General features: G+C 60.0%; 3 protein-coding genes across 9 annotated transcripts; 1 reads left to right on the top strand and 2 right to left on the bottom strand.

Annotated features, from left to right (window-relative positions):
• Positions 1–611: 611 nt before the first annotated feature.
• ELMO3 (engulfment and cell motility 3) lies at positions 612–5230 on the bottom strand. 6 transcript variants are annotated; one of them, XM_037816169.1, is made up of 20 exons: positions 4923–5229; positions 4730–4770; positions 4557–4629; positions 4266–4316; positions 3933–4102; positions 3737–3836; positions 3488–3639; positions 3330–3408; positions 3167–3217; positions 2955–3077; positions 2718–2849; positions 2519–2620; positions 2300–2408; positions 2059–2195; positions 1813–1976; positions 1588–1700; positions 1393–1497; positions 1206–1288; positions 1033–1119; positions 612–955 (listed from the first exon to the last, which is right to left on the bottom strand). In XM_037816169.1, exons 1-20 carry the CDS (start codon positions 4998–5000, stop codon positions 743–745), a joined length of 2163 nt encoding a protein of 720 aa, XP_037672097.1. In that variant the 5' UTR covers positions 5001–5229; the 3' UTR covers positions 612–742. The 6 variants fall into 6 exon arrangements, with proteins under 6 accessions (XP_037672097.1, XP_037672096.1, XP_037672094.1 ...); XM_037816168.1 differs by having other exon boundaries at positions 1393–1700; positions 4923–5230; XM_037816166.1 differs by having other exon boundaries at positions 1393–1700; positions 2955–3014; positions 4923–5146.
• A 193-nt stretch (positions 5231–5423) lies between these two features.
• E2F4 (E2F transcription factor 4) lies at positions 5424–12056 on the bottom strand. 2 transcript variants are annotated; one of them, XR_005213850.1, is made up of 11 exons: positions 11884–12056; positions 11347–11456; positions 11048–11209; positions 10690–10733; positions 9941–10002; positions 9423–9720; positions 8771–8962; positions 8077–8174; positions 6688–6735; positions 6463–6507; positions 6350–6364 (listed from the first exon to the last, which is right to left on the bottom strand). XR_005213850.1 is itself a non-coding variant. In XM_037816171.1 (10 exons), the coding sequence occupies exons 1-10, from the start codon at positions 12016–12018 to the stop codon at positions 6249–6251; spliced, it is 1212 nt and encodes a 403-aa protein (XP_037672099.1). In that variant the 5' UTR covers positions 12019–12056; the 3' UTR covers positions 5424–6248. The 2 variants fall into 2 exon arrangements, 1 of the variants encoding a protein (XP_037672099.1); XM_037816171.1 differs by lacking the exon at positions 8077–8174 and having other exon boundaries at positions 5424–6364.
• A 1463-nt stretch (positions 12057–13519) lies between these two features.
• Positions 13520–18617, top strand: EXOC3L1 (exocyst complex component 3 like 1). The gene is made up of 14 exons (XM_037815946.1): positions 13520–13696; positions 13956–14021; positions 14210–14370; positions 14456–14675; positions 15174–15786; positions 15866–15983; positions 16120–16245; positions 16345–16445; positions 16653–16763; positions 17481–17610; positions 17728–17850; positions 17943–18098; positions 18189–18313; positions 18390–18617. Exons 1-14 carry the CDS (start codon positions 13552–13554, stop codon positions 18577–18579), a joined length of 2385 nt encoding a protein of 794 aa, XP_037671874.1. The 5' UTR covers positions 13520–13551; the 3' UTR covers positions 18580–18617.
• The last annotated feature ends 1 nt before the right edge of the window (position 18618 follows it).

The raw sequence follows: 18618 nt of genomic DNA, 5'->3' as shown, positions 1-18618 counted from the left end.
CGTGTGATGTTGGGCCCTGGATGTTCGAGGCAGGGTCTGGTCTGAGGCCTGACTGGATCAGAAGCATAGCACAGCTCTCTCAAGACATTCTCCAAAGGAGGTGCTATATCAGCAGTTTTCAAGGTAACATTTACAGTTAACACTGTCAAGGGTTTCTTGAGGCATTGGGAGAGGCAGTGAGAGGCATGGAGAAGGAAGTCAGAGGTGGTGGCAGCTTGCAGCCTGCCCTGTGGACTCCCACTGGCTGGCATGCCCTCCTCTGCCTCAGAGGTGTGGAATCAGTGACTGTGGCCTCTGAGCCAGACCTCCAGCAGGGCCCAGCACCCCTAGCTGCTCTGTCCCCCTACCCCCCACGTCAGGGGCAGGGGCTCTGGCCTGTCTGTGGCCCACACCCCAGCCACATGCCTGCAATGTGTTTTGACCAGAATACAGGGCTCCATGCACTGAGCTCCCTCTGTCACAATCAGCCCACAGCTCCCACTGGCCTGGGGAGAACTTGCTTGAGCTTGCCCTCTACACAGAGCAGGCCCAGCTTCTCATCTTTCCCTTCATGCTTCTCATTAGATGGCCTCCTGAGGACCCACAAAAGAAAAAGGGCAGGCCAGGCAGGGTTGAGGATGACATGCACCCAAGAGCCAAGCAGACTTTATTTCTGCTGCAATCTCTGCAGGTCAGGGGTATCTGTGATTCTCCACCCTCCACCCTCCATGGCAGCAGGTGTGGCCCATGGCCAACCTCACTGTCAAGGCTCGGCAACACTGCAGTCATAGCAGAAGTTAAAGTTGGTGGGGGGTGGAGGCACGGGGGGTGGCCGCTCAGGGATGGGCACGTTCTCCAGTTCCAGCAACCGCAGCTTGGTCTCCATGGTCAGCAGCTGCTCGAGGTCCAGCCGGGTCTGCTCACTGCCCATGGGGCTGCCCAGCAGGGCGCTCAGCCCATCTGTCCACAGGTAGAACTGGGGTGGGGCCAGCCCCGTAAGGACCTGCCCCACTGTCCCCCTGCCCAGCCGCCCAGCCTGGCCCAGACACTCACCTCCCGCTTGGAGGGGGCGATGAAGTTGAGATAGACCTCCTCCTCCCCACGGTCATAGCTGATTGAGAAAGCTAACTCACAGAGGTCCTGGGGGAGCAAAGGAGCAGAAGCATGAAGGCCCCAGGCAGGCAGGAGCTGGCAGGGGTGAGCCCCTGGCTCCCCACTGCACTCACCTTGTTCTGCTTCCCAGAGCCCTTCTCCCGGACATGGGGGCAGTCCCTGCCTGTCAGTAGTGCCCTGATGTCGGCCACCGGGACTGCAGGAAGAAGGTTGTGCTGACCACTGAGGCCCCAGGAGTCCCCGGGGAATGAGGCGTTCTGGGGGCAGTGGGTGTCTGATCCCTGCCCCTGCCCTCCTTACGCTGCTCGGCCAGGCTCTCGGGGGCTGGTGGGCCTGCGCCCTCCTCCACATCCCCATACTGCAGCACCTTGTGGTTGGGGGACAGGCAGCAGAACCACAGCTTGTCTGTGGGGAGAAAGGGGAAGGAGGAAGGAGTGACGAGAGGGGCCCTGACCCCCACGCAGCTACCCTCAGCCCTTCCTCTATCCCAGAGACCCTGGCGCCTCCGGCTGCTGATCTTGCGGAAGAGCGTCCCCTCGCAGAGGCGGAGCAAGCGCTGCTGGCGGATCAGACCCATGAGCTCTGGCTTCAGCTTCTCCCGCAGCTCCCTGGGGGCAGGGAGGGGGGAAGGACGGACTGACCAGGACTGACCTGGGACAGGGCCCATGGGGCACCAGGAAAGGTGGGGGCCAGGACTGGGGAGCCATCCCCCCAACTCACAGTATGGGAGGAGCCAGGGTGCCCTCCTGATGCAGCCGCTCAGTCTGCCGCAGCCGCAGCACCTCCCCATAGGTGAGCGAGTTCACCTTGGTTCGGAAGAGCTCCAGGGAGGTGGGCTTCAGGGCCAGGGTACGGGCCAGCTGCTCCCGCACCACCTGCATGACCTGGGGCCACCCCAAGCTCAGCTCAATGCCTGAGTTCCGGGCCCTTGCCCTGGCCTGCGCCCCCAGCTCCCACCCCACCCACCTTGTCAAAGTCCTCCTGTGTGGCCCGCATCTCCTTCCAGGTCTTATTCAGCAGCTGGATGCCCACACAGAAGAGCTCATGGAAGCTCTGGTCTTGGCCGAAGAACATGGGTGAAAAGTCCTGGGCCGTCTCGGAGCCTGGAGCAGGGGGGCAGGAGGGGCTCAGGGAGGAGTGTTGCAGCCCCTGGCCCTCTCTGCCCTTCTGCCCCGTTCCCGGACCCGCCACACCCAGTCCCACTCACAGGGCTCCCCGATGCGAAGTAGGTCACACAGCAGCACCGTCAGCTGGATGCTGCTCCGGGCAAAGGGGCACTCGTGCTTGTCCTCACGGCTGCTGTTCTCCAACACAAACTGGGAGTTGGGGTGAGGTGGGGAATGGAGACAGTGCGTCAGGGCTAAGCCCCGGGGGGACCCTGCCTAGGCGGGAACCCCCACCCCGCCCCGCCAGTCCCATCACTGACCCGGCTGTATGCGCTGGGTGCGTGCCTGGAGAAGTAGAGCATGTTGTCCAGGGCCAGCAGGCCAGGGGGCACGCGCTCCAGGTCCTGCGCTGGGTTGCTGTTCTGGGGAGGGGGAGCTGCTCAGAAAGGGCCCAGCCCTCTGGAACAACTGCAGCCCTGGGCTGCAGCAGAGCTGGGGAGGTGGGGAAGGTTCACGTACAGAGAAGCCCAGTTTGTGGAACTCGCGGGCACAGAGGGAACGACGACGATCGGCGCTCAGCCCAGTGCCCGGGGGCTCTCCCTCTGACTCAAAGGCAGCCTGGCGCAGGGCCTGCAGCTGCTCTCGCTGCTCCTAGGGGCAGTGTGAGTGTGGGGGAGGGAGTCAAGACTGTAGGTTCCAGGCCTAGCTCCAAGCCCCACCGAGCCTCGTGACCACCCCCAGCCCCGAGACATGCACCTGGCTGTAGGGGTCTAATGGCGTCCGCATGCGTGGCTCCAGCAGCCCCAGTGTCAGGGCCTGAAGTACATACAAGTGATGAGCCATCTCGTCGCCCAGTGGCGCTGCACTGTGGATGATGTTCTGGGGGACAGCCAGTCCATGGCTGTGAGGATAGCAGGGGGCTGGGAGAGGAGTGTGGGAAGGGGTGTCCCTGGCCCAGTCTTTCCTACCTTATAGATGAACTGGCGGAAATTTCTCTGCCATAGGTAGTCAAGCATTTGCTGGGGTGGGTGGGAAGGGAGCGTAGATGATTTAGCCCCACACTCAGCACCTACCCTACAGGCCTGAGGTGGGGCACAGTGCCCGCCCTATCCAGCAGCAGGGCACACTCACCTTCCGCTCTGCAGGGCTGGCCCCCTGCAGCAGGGCTGTCAGCAGTGCCATGGCCTTGGTTTGCAGCTGCTGGTTCATCCTGGGGTGAAAAGGACTTAGCAGGCCATCCAGGGTTTGGCCCAGCTCTCCCAATCTGTCCCCCAGGCCCAGATGCTTACACTTGTAGGTGTACCAGCAGCCTGTCCAGTGGCACCTCACTCTTGACCAGCTGGCCCAGGGCAGGGCTGCTCAAGGCCACGCTCTCCAGCAGCCCAAGGGCCAGGGGCTGCACGGATGCATCCATCAGATTCATGTTCACATAGCACACCACCTATAAGAGGGTAGAGGGTTGTGACCCACCAAGACCACCAGGGAGGGCCAGATCCTGATACCACCCCCACCCTCTGCCCATAGAAAAGCCCACCCACCTTCCTGACAAAGGGGATGCTGAGCGTCTCCCAGGACACCACACCGTGCTCCATGAGCTCCGAGAAGGCCCTCAATCCGAGGGCCAGCACCTCACCTAGACTGGGTAAGGACATCAGGGGCTAAGCAGGACCAGATCAGGACCTCCAAGCCCAAGCCCCCCCACCACATCTGCTGGCCCACCACAGCTGTGCTCACTCGTCCCCATCCTCAATGATGGTGCCTAGCCTCTGAAGCCCATCGCGGCTGATGACCTCCCGGGCAAAGGTCAGGTCTGGGGCCAGCAGGATGAGGCGCCGCAGGGCCTCCCGGCGCCCTTCACAACTCCCGCTCTGCAGCCCACCCAGCAGCTGCTCAGCCTCCAGGTCCTGGAAGGGACAGGAGCGGAGGTGAGGAGGCTGGGCTGAGGTAAGGAGGTGTGGGGACTGGGGTGCCCACTAGGTGGGGCTGGGGCAGAGCTGGGGCTGGGGCTGGGGCCAGGGCAGAAAGGAGGCGCAGGGAATGAGAGGATGGGGGTGCAAGGGGCATTACGGGGGCCGTGCTGAGGCACAGGATGCTGCCATTCTTGATCTCAGTGCGGTTCTGGAGAAGACAGAGGAGAAAAGGGAGGGAAGTCAAGGAGGGCTCTGAGGAATGGCCAGTTGGGATATCTGTGAGAGAGGATTTGAGGGCCAGTAAAAAAAAAAAAAAAAAAAATCCCATTCCAGATTGTGGGGTGATGAGTCTGAGGATTCAGGGCCTGGTGGGTGAGAAGGGGTCATAGGGAGGTCACTCTGGGCTGGTGGGGGTCTGGAGTGAGTGGGGTGGCGGTGGAGAACTCACATTCTCAGTGATGTATCTCCTGGGCCCCTCAGCAAACTGCAGGGCATAGCTCTCAGAGTGAGTCAGGCTCCACCTGCCGGGCACCGGGGCTCAGAGAGGCAGGTAGGGGCACCTCCTCCCTCCCCCCACCTCCGTCTCTTCCCCGCCCCCTACCCTGGCCAGCCCGCACTCACGCGTCGCACACCTCCTTCAGCACGGCGGCCAGCGGCTTCGCCTGCAAGTGGAGCAGACACTCAAAGGGCTGGCAGTCGGGAGGAGGTGGGGAGGAACCTGGGGCCCGGGGTGGGCTGGGCTGCTCCCAAGGGAAGGGACCACAGTAGACAGGGACGCGGAGAGGCGACCCAAAAGGTGGATTGGCTGGGTGACCTGGTCAAGCTGGATGAGCTGCGGGATGGCGTCACGCATCTGGACGGCGATCTTCACCACGTTCCGCGGGGGGGCCATGGTCCAAGCGGGCCGCGGGTGCCTGCACTTTCCACCGACCGCGCGCCCTCCAGGCGAAGGCGCACCTGGTCTGGGGCTCCTGAGGACGAGGCCGTCCCGGCGTTCGCGGCCTGGCCCTCGCGGCCCGCACTCACCACCCAAGCTCCCACTCCTGACCCGGCCACGCGGCCTTCCCAAGGGAGCCGAGGCCAGTTCCGGGTTGGAGTCGGAGGGCAGAGGGACGCAGGGCAGCGTAGGACGGCGCCCGCCCCGCCCCGCCGAGGCGGCCCCGCCCCGCCCCAAGGTGGGGCAGGTGGAGGGCCCAAGGCGGCCTGCCGGCGGCTGCCACACCTGCCGCTCCTGCTCTTGCCAGGTGACCCCCCAGCCCCCTACCACTCCAGCAGAGTCCCAGGGAGGGGGCCCCTGAAAGAACCAGATCAGAGATAGCCTTAGGCACGGTCTTTATTTACTTGGACACTGTACAAATATTACAATTTCCTTTTGCTGCAAAAAGTATAAAAATAATCTTTTTATAGGAATCCATTCGTTACTGTAAATCTTTCTAAATCTCTGCAAATGGCTCTAACAGGGTAAATGAATAAACAAGGAGGCTTATGGGGCAATGGGAGGCTGGGGCAATCCTCAGGGACTGAACCACCCAGATTCCTAGCTAGAGACCTCTGTTCCTTCCAGTTAGCACCCCCCCCACCCCCACCTACAAGTCTCAGGGCTTAAGGGCTGAACAGAAGAGGCGTGTGCTAGAGGGCTGGGAGGAGCTGGAGGGTCGGGGGTGGGCAGCAGCGGAGGCTAAGGGTAGTGCTGGCAAGCACCCAGCTCTACCTGCTCTTCCCTCCCTGGGGCCAGGACAGGGGCTGGCAGAGGACTGGCAGGGGCAGAAGTGGGGCTAAACAAACTGTCCTACGGGGGCAAGGGTGGTTTCTCAGTTCTGTGCCACTGAGTGGCAGTCGAGCCTGGGCTCTGGGAGGGCTCGGAAAGGGCACAAGGTGGGGGAAGTCCCCAGAAAAGGTGAGGCAAACACTTTGGCTCCATGATGGCAGGGGCTGGGCCCCTCTCCCCTGCTCTCCTAGCACAGTGCAGATGCAGGGACAGGAGTGGGGGTTGCGGCCAGAACTGTGCAGTGAGGGAAGGCTGAAGAAGCCAGGAGTCAGTGGCTCTCAAGCTGTGTACGGGCGGGGTGGGGGGAGGACCCCAGGCAGCCCCCAAGTCAGACAGTCTGTGTCTCAGCCACACCAGGCATGTCCCCGTCAGTCAGAGGTTGAGAACAGGCACATCGAAGAGGTCACAGACACCTTCACTCTCATCCAGATTGTAGATGTAATCATGGTCTCCAGGGGGTGGAGAGAGACGGAGGAGGGGGGCAAACACTGCAGAGAGCACCAGGCTGAAGCCCTGGGCCAAAGCCTCACCCAGTTGCCACCAAAGCCCCTGCCCGTGCCACCCCCCACCTTCCTGGGCCACCCACCTTCTGAGGACATCAGCTCCTCCAGCAGCTCTGAGCTCATGCACTCTGGGGAAGGAGAACTCAGTTACATTCTGGCTCCCACTTCCCCAACCAGCAAAGCCCATAAAAGGGACCCCAACCCCACCCATCAGGAGGTTTAGCCTTTGCCCCAGGTCAGAAGGAAAACAGCCATAGGACCCAAAGAGCTGTGCCCTTCAGCCCCAGCCCCAGCGAGAAATGCCCTACCTCGTGTGGGATCGAAGATTTCTGACAGCTCTTTGGGGAGTTCCAGAACTAAAAGAAAAGAAAGTCATGCACAAGGGCACAGAGGCACACTCTGACTTGGGGGCTGCCTGGGGTCTTCCCCCCACCCCACCCGTACACAGCTTGAGAGCCACTGACTCCTGGCTTCTTCAGCCTTCCCTCACTGCACAGTTCTGGCCATAACCCCCCACTCCTGTCCCTGCATCTGCACTGTGCTAGGAGAGCAGGGGAGAGGGGCCCAGCCCCTGCCTTCAAGTTAAGTTGCCACTGTCGGTCTCCCCTGCTATATCCAAATTCCTCAGTGCTGAGCACATGATACCGAAGGTCCATCGGAGGAGTGTGGCCCAGCCACCCTAACTCAGTGGTGCCACAGAAGGGCAGCAGACCCACACCCCCTTTCTGGGCTCAGCGTCCACCCGCACCCTTGCTGAGTACCTGCCATGTACCAAGCTCAGAGACCCCACCCTGGGTTGGGTCACCTAGCAGAGAAGGCAGATACTTAAACAGGGGCTGGTGCTACAGGGTGAGACCCCACTACAAAGATCTGATAGGGAGGACACATATGGGAAGCAGAGGAAGACGAAGCTGGAGAGGAGAGCTGGAGCTGGATAGTGAGGAACTTCAAGTGTAGGAGCTCATATTTTACCCAGCAGGCCTCAGGGAGCCGTTACAAGTAATTTTGTAAACAGGGAAATGCCACAGTCAGGCTCGTGTTTTAAGAAAGATCCCTCAGTCAACTGGAGTTAAGAGAAGGTTGAAGTATCTGGGCTTGAAGTGGCTGGGACTGATCCTGGTGTTGAGGAGACAGGAGGGGTGGGAGGAGATGTCTGTGACAGAAACTCCCTTAGCTGATGTGGGGTAGGGAGCAGAGGAAGGAGGGAACGGGAGATGGAACTGGAATGACACGCAGGTATCAGGCCTGGATGACAAGGGACAACAGGAAGTTGCGCACAGAGGCAGAAAAGCAGGGTTCAGGAAGAAGATAAGTTCAGTTGAGGACATGTGGGAATGAAGTTCTTGTGTCGAGGCAGGTGCTTATGGCAGGGGTTTGGGGCCCTTGGGCTGGCAATCTCTGCTGAGGAGACAGGATGTGCATAGGGAGGCAGGCATCCAGAAGACACGTGGACAGAGGTCTGGAGTTCAGACAAAAGATCTAGGCTAGAGGAAGGCTGGAGATTCATCCACCCAGAGCTGGGCCCTCCCAAGGTTTGGAATGGGACAGAGCCCTGAGAAGCACCAATACAAGGGAGCACAGGGAGAGGTCAGGGAGAAGCCAGTGAGGCAGAAGAGCCAAGAGGTGGCATCACTAAAGCCAAAGGAGGAAAGAGTGTCCACACGGAGCAAGAGGGCACCAGGCAAAACACCCGAGACCTGTTGGATTCAGTAGCCAGGTCTTCAGCAACTTATCAAAAGCAGCGCTTGTGGAGTGCTCTGGGGGAAGGGAGTGTGGGTGTCCTCACTGCCACAACCTGAAGGGTGACCAGGAGACAAAAGTGGAACAGAGTCAAGACTAGATTCTCAAAGAGTCCAGATAGAGGGGAGACAGGGAAGGTGTAAGAGGAGGATGTGAAGGAGGAATAGTGTCACTTGGTGAGGAGGGAGAGACAGTGGTGTTGGGGGTAAGAATGAGTACTGGAAGAAGCAAACACTGAAGACACGCGAGGGAGAGGAGACACAGGGCAGATGACATCTCCTCCGGGAGGGTGGCTGCCCAACTTTGGAGCCCATGGGCCATACCACAGCTCCCTCCCCAGGACAGCACTTGCAACTTCCTGAAACCTGAGTCCAAGGGGTGGCAGGCAGGGCTTGAGAAGGTCAGGGAGCCCTGTGCTGGTCCAAGAAGGGGGGAAAAAGAGGCACCAGCATGACCTGGAGGCCAGGATCCTTGGCCTGGCTAGCAGAGCGCTCTGGTGTCAAGGCAGGGGCTGGTGGCAGGGGCTGGGGCCCTTGGGCTGGCAAGCTCTGTGAGGAGACAGGCAAACTGGTTCCAGCCCCAATTGTGTCACTGACCTAGGCCTGGGCTGAGGCCAGGACCCTCCTGCCCTCCAGGGGAGCAGGTACTCACCACCAGTGGGGTCTGCTTTGATGGGCTCAAAGGAGGTAGAAGGATTGGGTCCAGAGGAGCTGCTATTGCTGCTGCTGCTGCTGTCCAGCAGGGCCGAAGACTGCAGCGGCCGGGTGTCCAGTGCCGTCAGGCCCAGAGGGAGTGAGCCAAGCTCACCACTGTCCTTGCTATCGGTTCCAAAGCCTCCGCTCACTGCAACCACACACCCCCAAACCATTCACTTGGTGAGCAGGAAGCAGGCTATCACAACTGGCTGGGCTAGAACCCAGGTCCAGGATGATGACCACAACCCTGAATCCCAGGCCCAAGGAGAGTCGGGCACTGCCAGGCCCCCAAAAGAGGTAACCTGGAGATGAGTCACTGAAGGAGGCAGGGCATGAGGCCTACAGGAGGGAACGCCTGGGTGACATGGCTGCTGTGGCCATGCTTCAAGAAAGGCTGCCAGGGAATGTGAGGCACAGGTGGATGTGGGAGGAAACTGCCACCATGAATGTCCCATCAAACAGTCAGTGCTTCCCTGTTAAAAACGGCTTGTTCACTGCCAAGGGGGGGCCCGGTGGGGGCCAGGAAAAGGACAACCCCCACAGGGTCCCTCCCATCTCTGAGTTTGGCATTCCACAGCAAAATTCACCAGCTGCCAATTGTGTCTCACCTGTGCTCTCAACTGCTGGACTGGCCACCCCCTGGGCCTCGGTGCTGCTGGGGACAGGGGTGGGGATGGTCAGCTGGGGACTGCTTGGGCGTGAGGCTTCCTGGGGCTGGGCCAGGGCAGGCTTGGGCAGAGGCGGAGGGGTAGAGATAGCAGGTGGGCCCTGGAGCAGATCTTCTGGTGGTGGCACGGGCACAGCCACAGGGGGTGAACTCCAGGCCTCCTTGTTCACCAGTAGCACCTCAATAGGACCACTCACACTCTTCAGGTGAATCTGGTACTTCTTCTGCCCATTGAGTCCCTAGAGGTGAGGGGTAGGGATGGTGGACAGGTATTGGGACCAGACTTGGCTCCTGCCTGACCCTGGGCCAGGGCCAGAGTGTCTTCCACCCCAAGCTGCCCGTCGTCCTAGATAACCCCAAACCCCAGGCCTCCCTCTACCTGCCCCACCCGGGACTTATCGGGCTCCACAGCCAGCACCCGCCCTCAGCCATCCCCGCCTGCCTGAGCTGAGCACCCACCTCTGGGATCGGCACTTCCAGGCTGGTGCCCGATGGGGCCCGGATGGCCAGGAGTGTGTCTCCTAGAATGATAAGGAGAGTGGGTCAGAGCCCATGGACTCAACCTTAGCTGGAATGAGAATGCCTGCCCTTTTGCAATAGCAGATCATGGTCTCTGAGGGGCTAGAGGGCAGGCCTCAACTGTACCCCACAGCAGATGGGGCAGGAAACGAAAGCTTTTCTCTCACCAAGAGCCCAGTGGTCAATAAGCAGAAAATCTGGGTTCAAATACATGGAGCAAAAAATCTCTGGCCATGGATACCTCACTGATCCACTGATGGGGCTGTTCCCTAAGGACAGATATTCTAATGCCAACATCCCTTTCCCAGGAACAACCTAGAGGATGCAAGGTAGAGAAGGAACAACTCCTGTACCCACAATGCAACTAAACGATAGATTGGAAGTGGGCACCACTGTCCCCTACCTATAAACACAAACATATACAAGAACATGTACATGCGAGTGCTCGTACGTGCTCGCTCGCTCTCTCTCTCTCACTCTCTCCCTTGTCCTTCCACCATGCCCAAAAGGCCAAGCCCAGGGAACAGTGTAGGTAGGGGCCATGGACTTACCCATGCCTGATTTCTCTTTGGCCAGGCCCCAGGAACCCTCCTAAGAAATGGAACTCTCCTTGGGCACTGAGCCCAATGCTCAGGGCTGTGACTCAGCCCAGGCCCACCCCCATCTCCCCCTACCCAGGCTCTGCTTACCAGCAAAGCATCTGCAGATGTCCTCATGAGTCACGTAGGCCAAGGTGTGGGGGTTAAGGAGAACAGCGGATGCCCTGCCTATGGTGACAGAATAGCAGAGCAGAGAGGATCCAGCTCTTTAACAGAGGTTTAAGATATAAGCCCTCAGAAAAAGTCCCAGGGTCTAGGACCCACATGGGGAGAGATCACAAGCCAAAACTGAAGGTGGAGAGACTCTTGAGGAGGGAGCCCAAGGCGGGGAAACAGCCAGAAGCTACAGGACCATCCTCCCAAGAAGGACAGGGCCAGGGGCAACTCAGAGCAAACCCATCTGGACCCCTCACACATGCCCCCAAAGCAGGGACTGCCAAGTGGATATCAGCTGTTCTGCACATCCTCTGTGACGTTCCGGATGCTCTGCTGCACCCACACCTTGTGCTGGTCCAGTTCTTGCTCCCGCTGCTGCAGCTCCTCGATCTCTGCCTTGAGCTCAATCAGCTTGTCAGCAATCTCCCGAGTATTGCAGCCAGGCCCCACACCTCTGAGCCCAGGAAATGGGGCTCAGAGGGGCTGTCAAGAACTCTGAGTCCCATGGCCCCTGACCTCAACTGCACAAACCCTCCCTCAACCCACGCCTCTGACACTTCTGGGTACAAGGTCCTAGATACCCCCACTCACTTCCACTGGATGCTGTTCTTAGATTTTTTCTCAATCAGCCCGATACCTTCCAGCACATTTGTAATATCATATATCCGCCGCTTCTGGCGCACAGCTAGGGTGTCAGCTGCCTGGCAGACAGAACAGAATGGAGGATGGTCAACTCCATTTCCCAGATGTACTCTTGGCCACCTACGCACTACACAAGAACTCCTATGGCATCAGTCAGGTCAGCAAGCTCCAGCGACCCAGAGACTGATATGCAGTGATATAGGAAGGGGGCAACCCGAGTCCCAAAACTCCACTCAGGCACTAAAGCAGCTTGTAATCACGGAGCGGGCCACGAGGGCCAGCACCTGCAGCCCCGCGCCGGGCACACAGCTGGCGCTCAATGCCCTTTGCCGAATGAATGAAACGGCCCCCGGCCTCCCTCCGGTGAGAAAGAACACGCATCGCGGCCTGCTCTCTGAAGATGCAGTGGGCCGCCCCGGGGGTTCCCGCTCCCGGCCAGGCCTGATCCACCGACTCCTCCCGTCGTCCCCTCAGCCCAGGCCGCACCAGCTTGAGGTCAAGCACGCCGTCCTTCGCCTCCTGCAGAAGCGACACGAACTTGGTGGTGAGAAGTCCCAGGCTCTTCTCGTGCCGGCTTGGGGTGCCCGGGGGCGGCGGCGCCTGTGGCCCGGCCTCCGCCATCGCGCCCGCCCGCCGCCTCCCCTCAGCCAGGCCAGGCCAGGCCGGCGCCGCCGCCACTTCCGCTTCCGCTCCTGGTCGCCCGGCCGCCGGCGCCGGCGTCCCTGCTTCCGCTTCCTCCCTTCCAGGGAACCCGGCGCAATTCCTCTCTGCGGGCACCGCCGCAAAACTCCAGGAACCGTCGGAAATGTCCAACCGCCAAGGAGGACGAAAACAAACCGGGGATCCCGAAAGACAGGACGTGGTTGGGAGGAGGACGTTGTAGATGGCCCCGGCAGTAGAGAAGAGAAAGCCGCCGGCACCTTTCTTGCCAACCTTCCTTAACACCGCTAACTCCGCCCCAGCCCCTATCGCCAGAGAGGATACCTCACTGCTGATGAACTCAACATGTTCCCCTAAACCTTCTCCTAGAGGCGGCCCCACCCTATTCCTGTCCCTCACTTTCTGCCTAACAGCCACCACTAACTCCATTTAGCTTGTCCACTTCCTCTCCATCCCTAACCCTCTACCTTGGTCCCAGCCTCAGTTCTCTTTTGCCTCCACACTGCAGTGCTCAGAGGTCTAGTCGCCGACATATGCTTATGATCACTTTTCAGCCGATGCAAAAATGTTTCCCTATGTGAAATGTGTGTAAAGCACTTAGAGCAGTTTCTGGTATATAAGAAAGATTATGTGTTTGCTAGCTTCATTTTATTTTTAACATCGTTATTTATTATGGTTCACTTTTGGCCAAGTTCTCTGGGAAATAGACTTTCAGACAGTAAGTTGATCAGGGATCCACACTTCTAAGGAAGTAAAAGAGGCAAGAATAGGGCAGACGAAGGAGTTAGACTGTAATGCAATTATAATAGAGGCTCCAGCCCGTCCCACTAGGAGATTTGAAGCTGGGATGGCCCTTTAGAAATGTTCCAAATCCAGGAAAGGGGGCTGGGCCTTTGTACCTTTGTACAGAGGTGCAGCAGCTATGAGCCCTCAGTGCTGAAGGGTGGATCTGGGTGATACACCACAGCATCTGCTACCTTAGTTCCACCCTGCTATCCCTCCCTGGCTCCCTACAACTCTGAGGATAAGACTCCAGCTCTTGGGCACAGCTTTCCTGGCCCTTTTTCCCCTCTCTTGCCATCACCCACCACATACCCTCTTCACAACAGCCGGTGGCCTCTCACTCCTCTGCAGAGGCAGGCCCCCTCCCATCAACACACTTCATACTGCAATGTTGTCTGCATCAATATCTGCCCTCCCCACCCCCTGCCCAGGAATGGCCTATGTCCTGAGCGTGAAAAGGTCCTGGAATGGGCTGGACAAGACTCGTGGTTGGCAGGGAGTACAGCCCCCGGCCCCCAACCCTCAGGGAAGTGGTGCCCAGCCCTCCCTACCCCATTCCGCAGTGCAGCTGCTCTTTCCTGTTGGGAATAAAGCACCAGAGACTCAGCTTCCTTCCTTTCTGTGCACGGCCTTGGGGAGGGAGGGGCCTTGGAGGGAGAAGGGGGCTGGGAGGTGGGAGAGAGGCTTCCCTGGGGAGAGGGATCCTATTGCATGGCCAGGAGTGGGCTGGAGTCACCCAGGCAGTCTGAGGGAGTGAAGGGAGTGAGGAGCTCTGTGGCAGGACCGTGGGAGAGAGCCATCTTCAAGGCCAAGGCTGTATGCGGAGGAGGAGGAACGGAGTGCCTGGTCAATCCTGGTGAGTTCGACACCAAACTGTCCTCTGCAACTCAGAGCAGGAGCAGGGCCTAGCGGAGGCCTGTGCCCACCCTGCTTCACTGTGTCTGCGGGAGTCTAACTGAAAAACCCAGCAGGTGAGGACTTCTTCTTGCTTCCAGAGAGACTGGGCAAGAACCTCCCTCCTCCTTCTTAGAGGGGCCTAGACAGAGGCCGCAGTTCAAAGGAGCAGCCACTCTGCCCGCTCTAACCCAGATTCTTGGCTCCCACTCCTACCACAGCTCTGACTCCTCCAGGGCCTGCCGTGGACTCTGCCAAGGACAAAATGGAGCCTGCACTTCTGCCTGGTATGGGTCCCGGGTGGGATGGGGGAGGGATGAAGGAAGGAAGATGGGAATGTAGGATTGGGTCCGCCCTTGACAGGTCTATTTGGAGCTGGGGGACAGGCTGAGGAGCAGGAAGGGGGGCAGGTTCGGCAGACATTTCCTGCAGTCCCTGCCAGACTGACGCAGCTGCCTAGGCTCTTCCTGCCCAGGGCCTGAGTGGCCAGAGCAGGAGAGGGCGGAGCAGCTGGCCCGGGGTGCCGCACTCAAGTGGGCCTCGGGCATCTTCTACCGGCCGGAGCAGCTGACCAGGCTGGGTCAGTACCGCAGCCGCGAAGTGCAACGCACTTGCTCCCTAGAAACTCGCATCAAGGTAGGCATGGGGGGATGGGGGCACAGGAGTCCTGGAGATGGGCTGCCGGGTTGGCCAGGCCTCACTGGCTGCCTCCCTCCTCCAGTCGGTGGTGCAGTCGTACCTGGAGGGCGTGCAGACTGGTGTGCGGCAGCTGGCACAGGCCCTTGGGGCCATGCAGGGAGCCCGTGAGGCCCTGGGCCAGGCCCATGGGTTGCTCCAGGACATGGCCGAGTCTGCACAGACCCTAGCACCCCTGCGGGAACAGGTGGCCCAACACAAGCAACTGCAGGCCCTGTCTCAGCTGCTGCCCCGGCTGCGGGCAGGTGAGTGTGCTGGGGCCCCAGGCCTCAGCCCTCCAGCAGTCTATCACTGATCAAGCAGCTGGGGCACAAAGTGGGGATCACATGGAGGGACACACCAGGAACCCCCAGGGGGTAACCCAGGCTTCAAATGGCGTATGAAGCAGATGTAATTCAGTTCAACCTGGGTTTCTGAGTCAGGGCTGACACACAGGCACCCTGGCTGTTACACTGAAATCTTTTCCTAACAGGGTAAGTGAAAAGCCACTGGCATGGTCCCCCATTCTCCCTGCCTTCTTCTGGGATTCCTGACTTCCTTGTGCTCCATCACCTCAAGGGTCCACACCCGGCCCACTAGGCCTCTAGGTTCTCGCCTATGTCCTTCCAATGGGCCAATGCTCCACTGTGCTGATTATTAATATTTACACATCACCCCAACCCCAGCATCTCATCTGCTATACCCACTGCACAGGTGGTAAGGCTGAGACCCAGGGCTGTCTGTTGCCTGTCTTCCTTCCTCAGTGCCTGCTGCATTGGCCCACACGCAGTCCCTGATTGATGCCCAGCAACTCCTGGAGGCATATGTGAGCCTACGGGACTTGGAGCAGCTGAGAGAAGAGACCTGGGCACACCTGGGGGACCTGGAGTTGCCAGATTTTGAGGGGCTGGCCCCTCTGGCTGAGGCACTAGGCCGGGCTGTGGAGACAGCTGCAGGAGCTGCAGGGCAGCTGGCACGAGAGGACCCAGCCCTGCTGGTGGCTGCTGTGCGTGTGGCTGAGTTGGACGCTGGGCACACAACCGCCCTAGGGCAAGCCCCACGGGACTGGCGGCAGTGCTGTCTGCGGGCTCTACAGGATGGCCTGGAGCGGGTCCACTTTGGGACACACCTGCTGCCTGGGCCAGGGGCCCTGGCGGAGTGGCTGGAGGCTCTGCGGGTGGCACTGCCAGCTGAGTTGGCCACAGCTGAGGCACTAGTAGCACCTTGCTGCCCACCACACTACAAGGTGGTCCAGCTGTGGGCCCACACCCTGCACCGAGGCCTGCGCCGCAGCCTGCAGCAAGTCCTCACAGGGGCTGAGCTGGGTGCTGCTGATGCCTTCACCCTGCTGCATTGGACTCTGCATGTGTACTTGGGGTCAGTGCCCTGAGGGCAGCGAAAGGTGGGTGGATCAGAGGCTGGGGATTCATTATGACACCCGGCTACCCATCTTCAGGCAAGAAATGATGGGGAGCCTGGAGTTGGGGCCAGAGGCTGATGTATCTCAGCTGGAGCCCCTGCTGACCCTGGAAGACGTGGAGGGGCTGGAGATGATGTTTGTGGCCAAAGTCCAGGTGAGTCATTGGGGCATGGGTCCAGAGCAGCCCTGCCCATCAGTTGTGATCCTTTGTCTGTAGAGTCACACATCTACCTGTCTCTGGCAAGATCAGTGCCCTGCTGCATCCTGCTGCTCCTTGCCCCTTTCCCCAGGCAAGTGTTGCCCAGTGGCTACAGAAGGCACTGGACGGGGAGGTAGCTGAGTGGGGCCAAGAGCAGGAGCCAGACACGGACCCATCTGGCTTCTACCACTCACCCATGCCAGCCATCGTGCTGCAGGTGGGTGGGAGGTGGCCAGGCAGGTGGATAGCCCCCATGGGAAAGGGAAGGAGGGCAGGGCTCTGGGCTTTAATGATGGCTGCCCATCCCTCCCTGTAGATCCTGGATGAGAATATCCGTGTGACCAGCCTGGTCAGTGAGTCATTGCAGCAGCGGGTGCACAGCATGGCACTATCAGAACTGGGTGCATTCCTGAGGAGGTCTGCCAAGACACTGACCCACTCCCAACCCCCAACCCTGCTCCTGGGGCAGCCCAGACGGGCTCAGAGTGAATAAGACACACCAATGAGAAAGGGCTCCTTCACACCGGCCCTTGGGTATCTTGGAGGTGGGACAGGAGTGCCAGGGACTGGGGTCATGGGGATGCCAGTGATCACAGATACAGGAGCCACCTCTGCCCATTGCAGCTTCAGTGATGCTCTCATCCGATTCTCCCGAGACCACCTCAGGGGCGAAGCAGTGGCCCCTCATTACGTGCCCTGCCTACTGGCTGCCCTCAATCACCACGGAGCACTCAGGTACTGGAAGGCTTACACGGAAGACCCCTTCACTGCTCCCTCCCCCCACCCCAGCCCCTTTTATGTATGTATCCAGCCCACACTAGGCCATTAGGGTCTTTGAACTCACAAAACCTCAGATTCCAATCCCAGTTCTAATTAATAGCTGCGACCTTGGGCAAATTACCTAATCTCTATGAATCTCAGTTTTCTCATTAGGACTATGGGTGGTAATGGGATGTTCTGAGAACCACATGAGATAACAGATGTACCTACCACAGTGCCTGGCACAAAGTAGTGCTCAGTTATTTATTTGACAGGTATTTATCAAAGCCCTACTCTGTGCCAGGTAATGTCTGGGGTTACAGCTATGAACAAAGCAGAAAAACTCCCTTCCTCTTGGGGGATGGGTGCACAGAGGGGAAAGACCAAAGAGTTAATGAATTTTACTCCCTCTTGAGATTAACTCCCTCTCCTTATGGATGATGAAACAGGAATCTGAAGACACGACTTGCCCAAGGTCACACCTCGAATTAGAGGCATGTCCGGGTGGGGCTGTCGGACCCCCCCACTCGCAGCCTCAGTTCAGGCCTCTGCCCTTCAGAAGCGCAGGGAGCCGCCCTTTCGCCTCCTCCCGTCACACACATTCACCAACTAGGTGGCGCCCGATTGGCTGGACCACGGAGGGCCCTGCGGACCTTGGCCTTGGTCCTGAAGCCTTATTTTTGGTCCATCCAGTTCCTCAGTGTCCGTCCTGCAGCCCGACGGGGTGGCTTCAGGGCCCTTGGCACCTTTGGAGGCTTCCCTGGACGAATTGCAGAGGAGGATCTACCGCCTGGTGCTAGAGGCGTTGTTGGCAGAGCTCCAGGTGAAGCTTCGGTGGGGATAGGGGTGGGAGTTAGAAATGCAGCGTACGTTTGAGGGTCTCTGCGGGGAATGCCGAGTCTGGACCCTCATCCCTGCCCTCGCCCCTCCCCGCCGCCAGCCCCTGTTCGCGGCTCTGCCGTCGCGCCGGTGGCTGTCGAGCCCGGAGCTGCTGGGCTGTGTATGCGAGCGGACGGCGCGCTTCTGTCGGGATTTCTGGCGCGTGCGAAGCCCTGCGGTCCAGGTGTGGATGGAGGCGGGAGGTGGGGGCTGGAGTGGGAAGGGGAACGCTGGTGGGAAAAGCGATGTGGTCTCGCCTGATCGCCCTCCCTGCAGCTGCTGCTGGCCGAGGCGGAGCGCACCGTGGTGCTGCAGTACCTACACGGGCTGATGCAAGGCCGCCTAGTGTGCCGCGATGCCGACGAGCGGACCCAGGCGGCGGAGCGCCTGCGGCAGGATGCCGCTCAGCTTCAGGAGCTCTTCCTTGGTTTGGTAAGAGATCAGGGGGCGAGTGTATGGGGCGGGGGTTGTCTCAGTGGTTGGATGAGGGCCGGCCCAAGACCCTACCCCCGACGTGCGCAGGGTCTGGAGGAGAGTGCGCAGTGCACGCCGGTGCTGCTCGCCCTGCGGGAGCTGCTGAACCTCCGCGACCCCACGCTGCTTGGCCTGGAGGTGGCAGGCTTGCGGCAACAATTTCCCGACGTGAGGTGCGAGACGGAGGGTGGAGAGGGAGGAAGGGCCCGGGAGGGGCGGGGCTGACGCACTTCCTTGGTGTCTTGGCAGCGAAGATCACATCTCCGCTCTGCTGGACCTACGTGGGGACGTGTCCCGAGAGCAGCGCCTGGCCGCACTCAGCTCCCTGCAGGCCGGCCCGCCGCCCTCGCCGCCAGCCGGCCGCCACGCACTCTTCAGCCTTGTGCCCGCGCCTACGCCCGTGCTGTCCTCCTGCCTCCCTTCCGGGCACTGCGCTTGACGCCCGGCTGCCCGCGGAATAAAGCCTCAGCTCCCGTGC

Source organism: Choloepus didactylus, chromosome 22, assembly GCF_015220235.1.
Source record: "Choloepus didactylus isolate mChoDid1 chromosome 22, mChoDid1.pri, whole genome shotgun sequence".
Classification (NCBI taxonomy): domain Eukaryota; kingdom Metazoa; phylum Chordata; class Mammalia; order Pilosa; family Megalonychidae; genus Choloepus; species Choloepus didactylus.
This window is presented reverse-complemented; position numbering and strand designations above follow the sequence as displayed.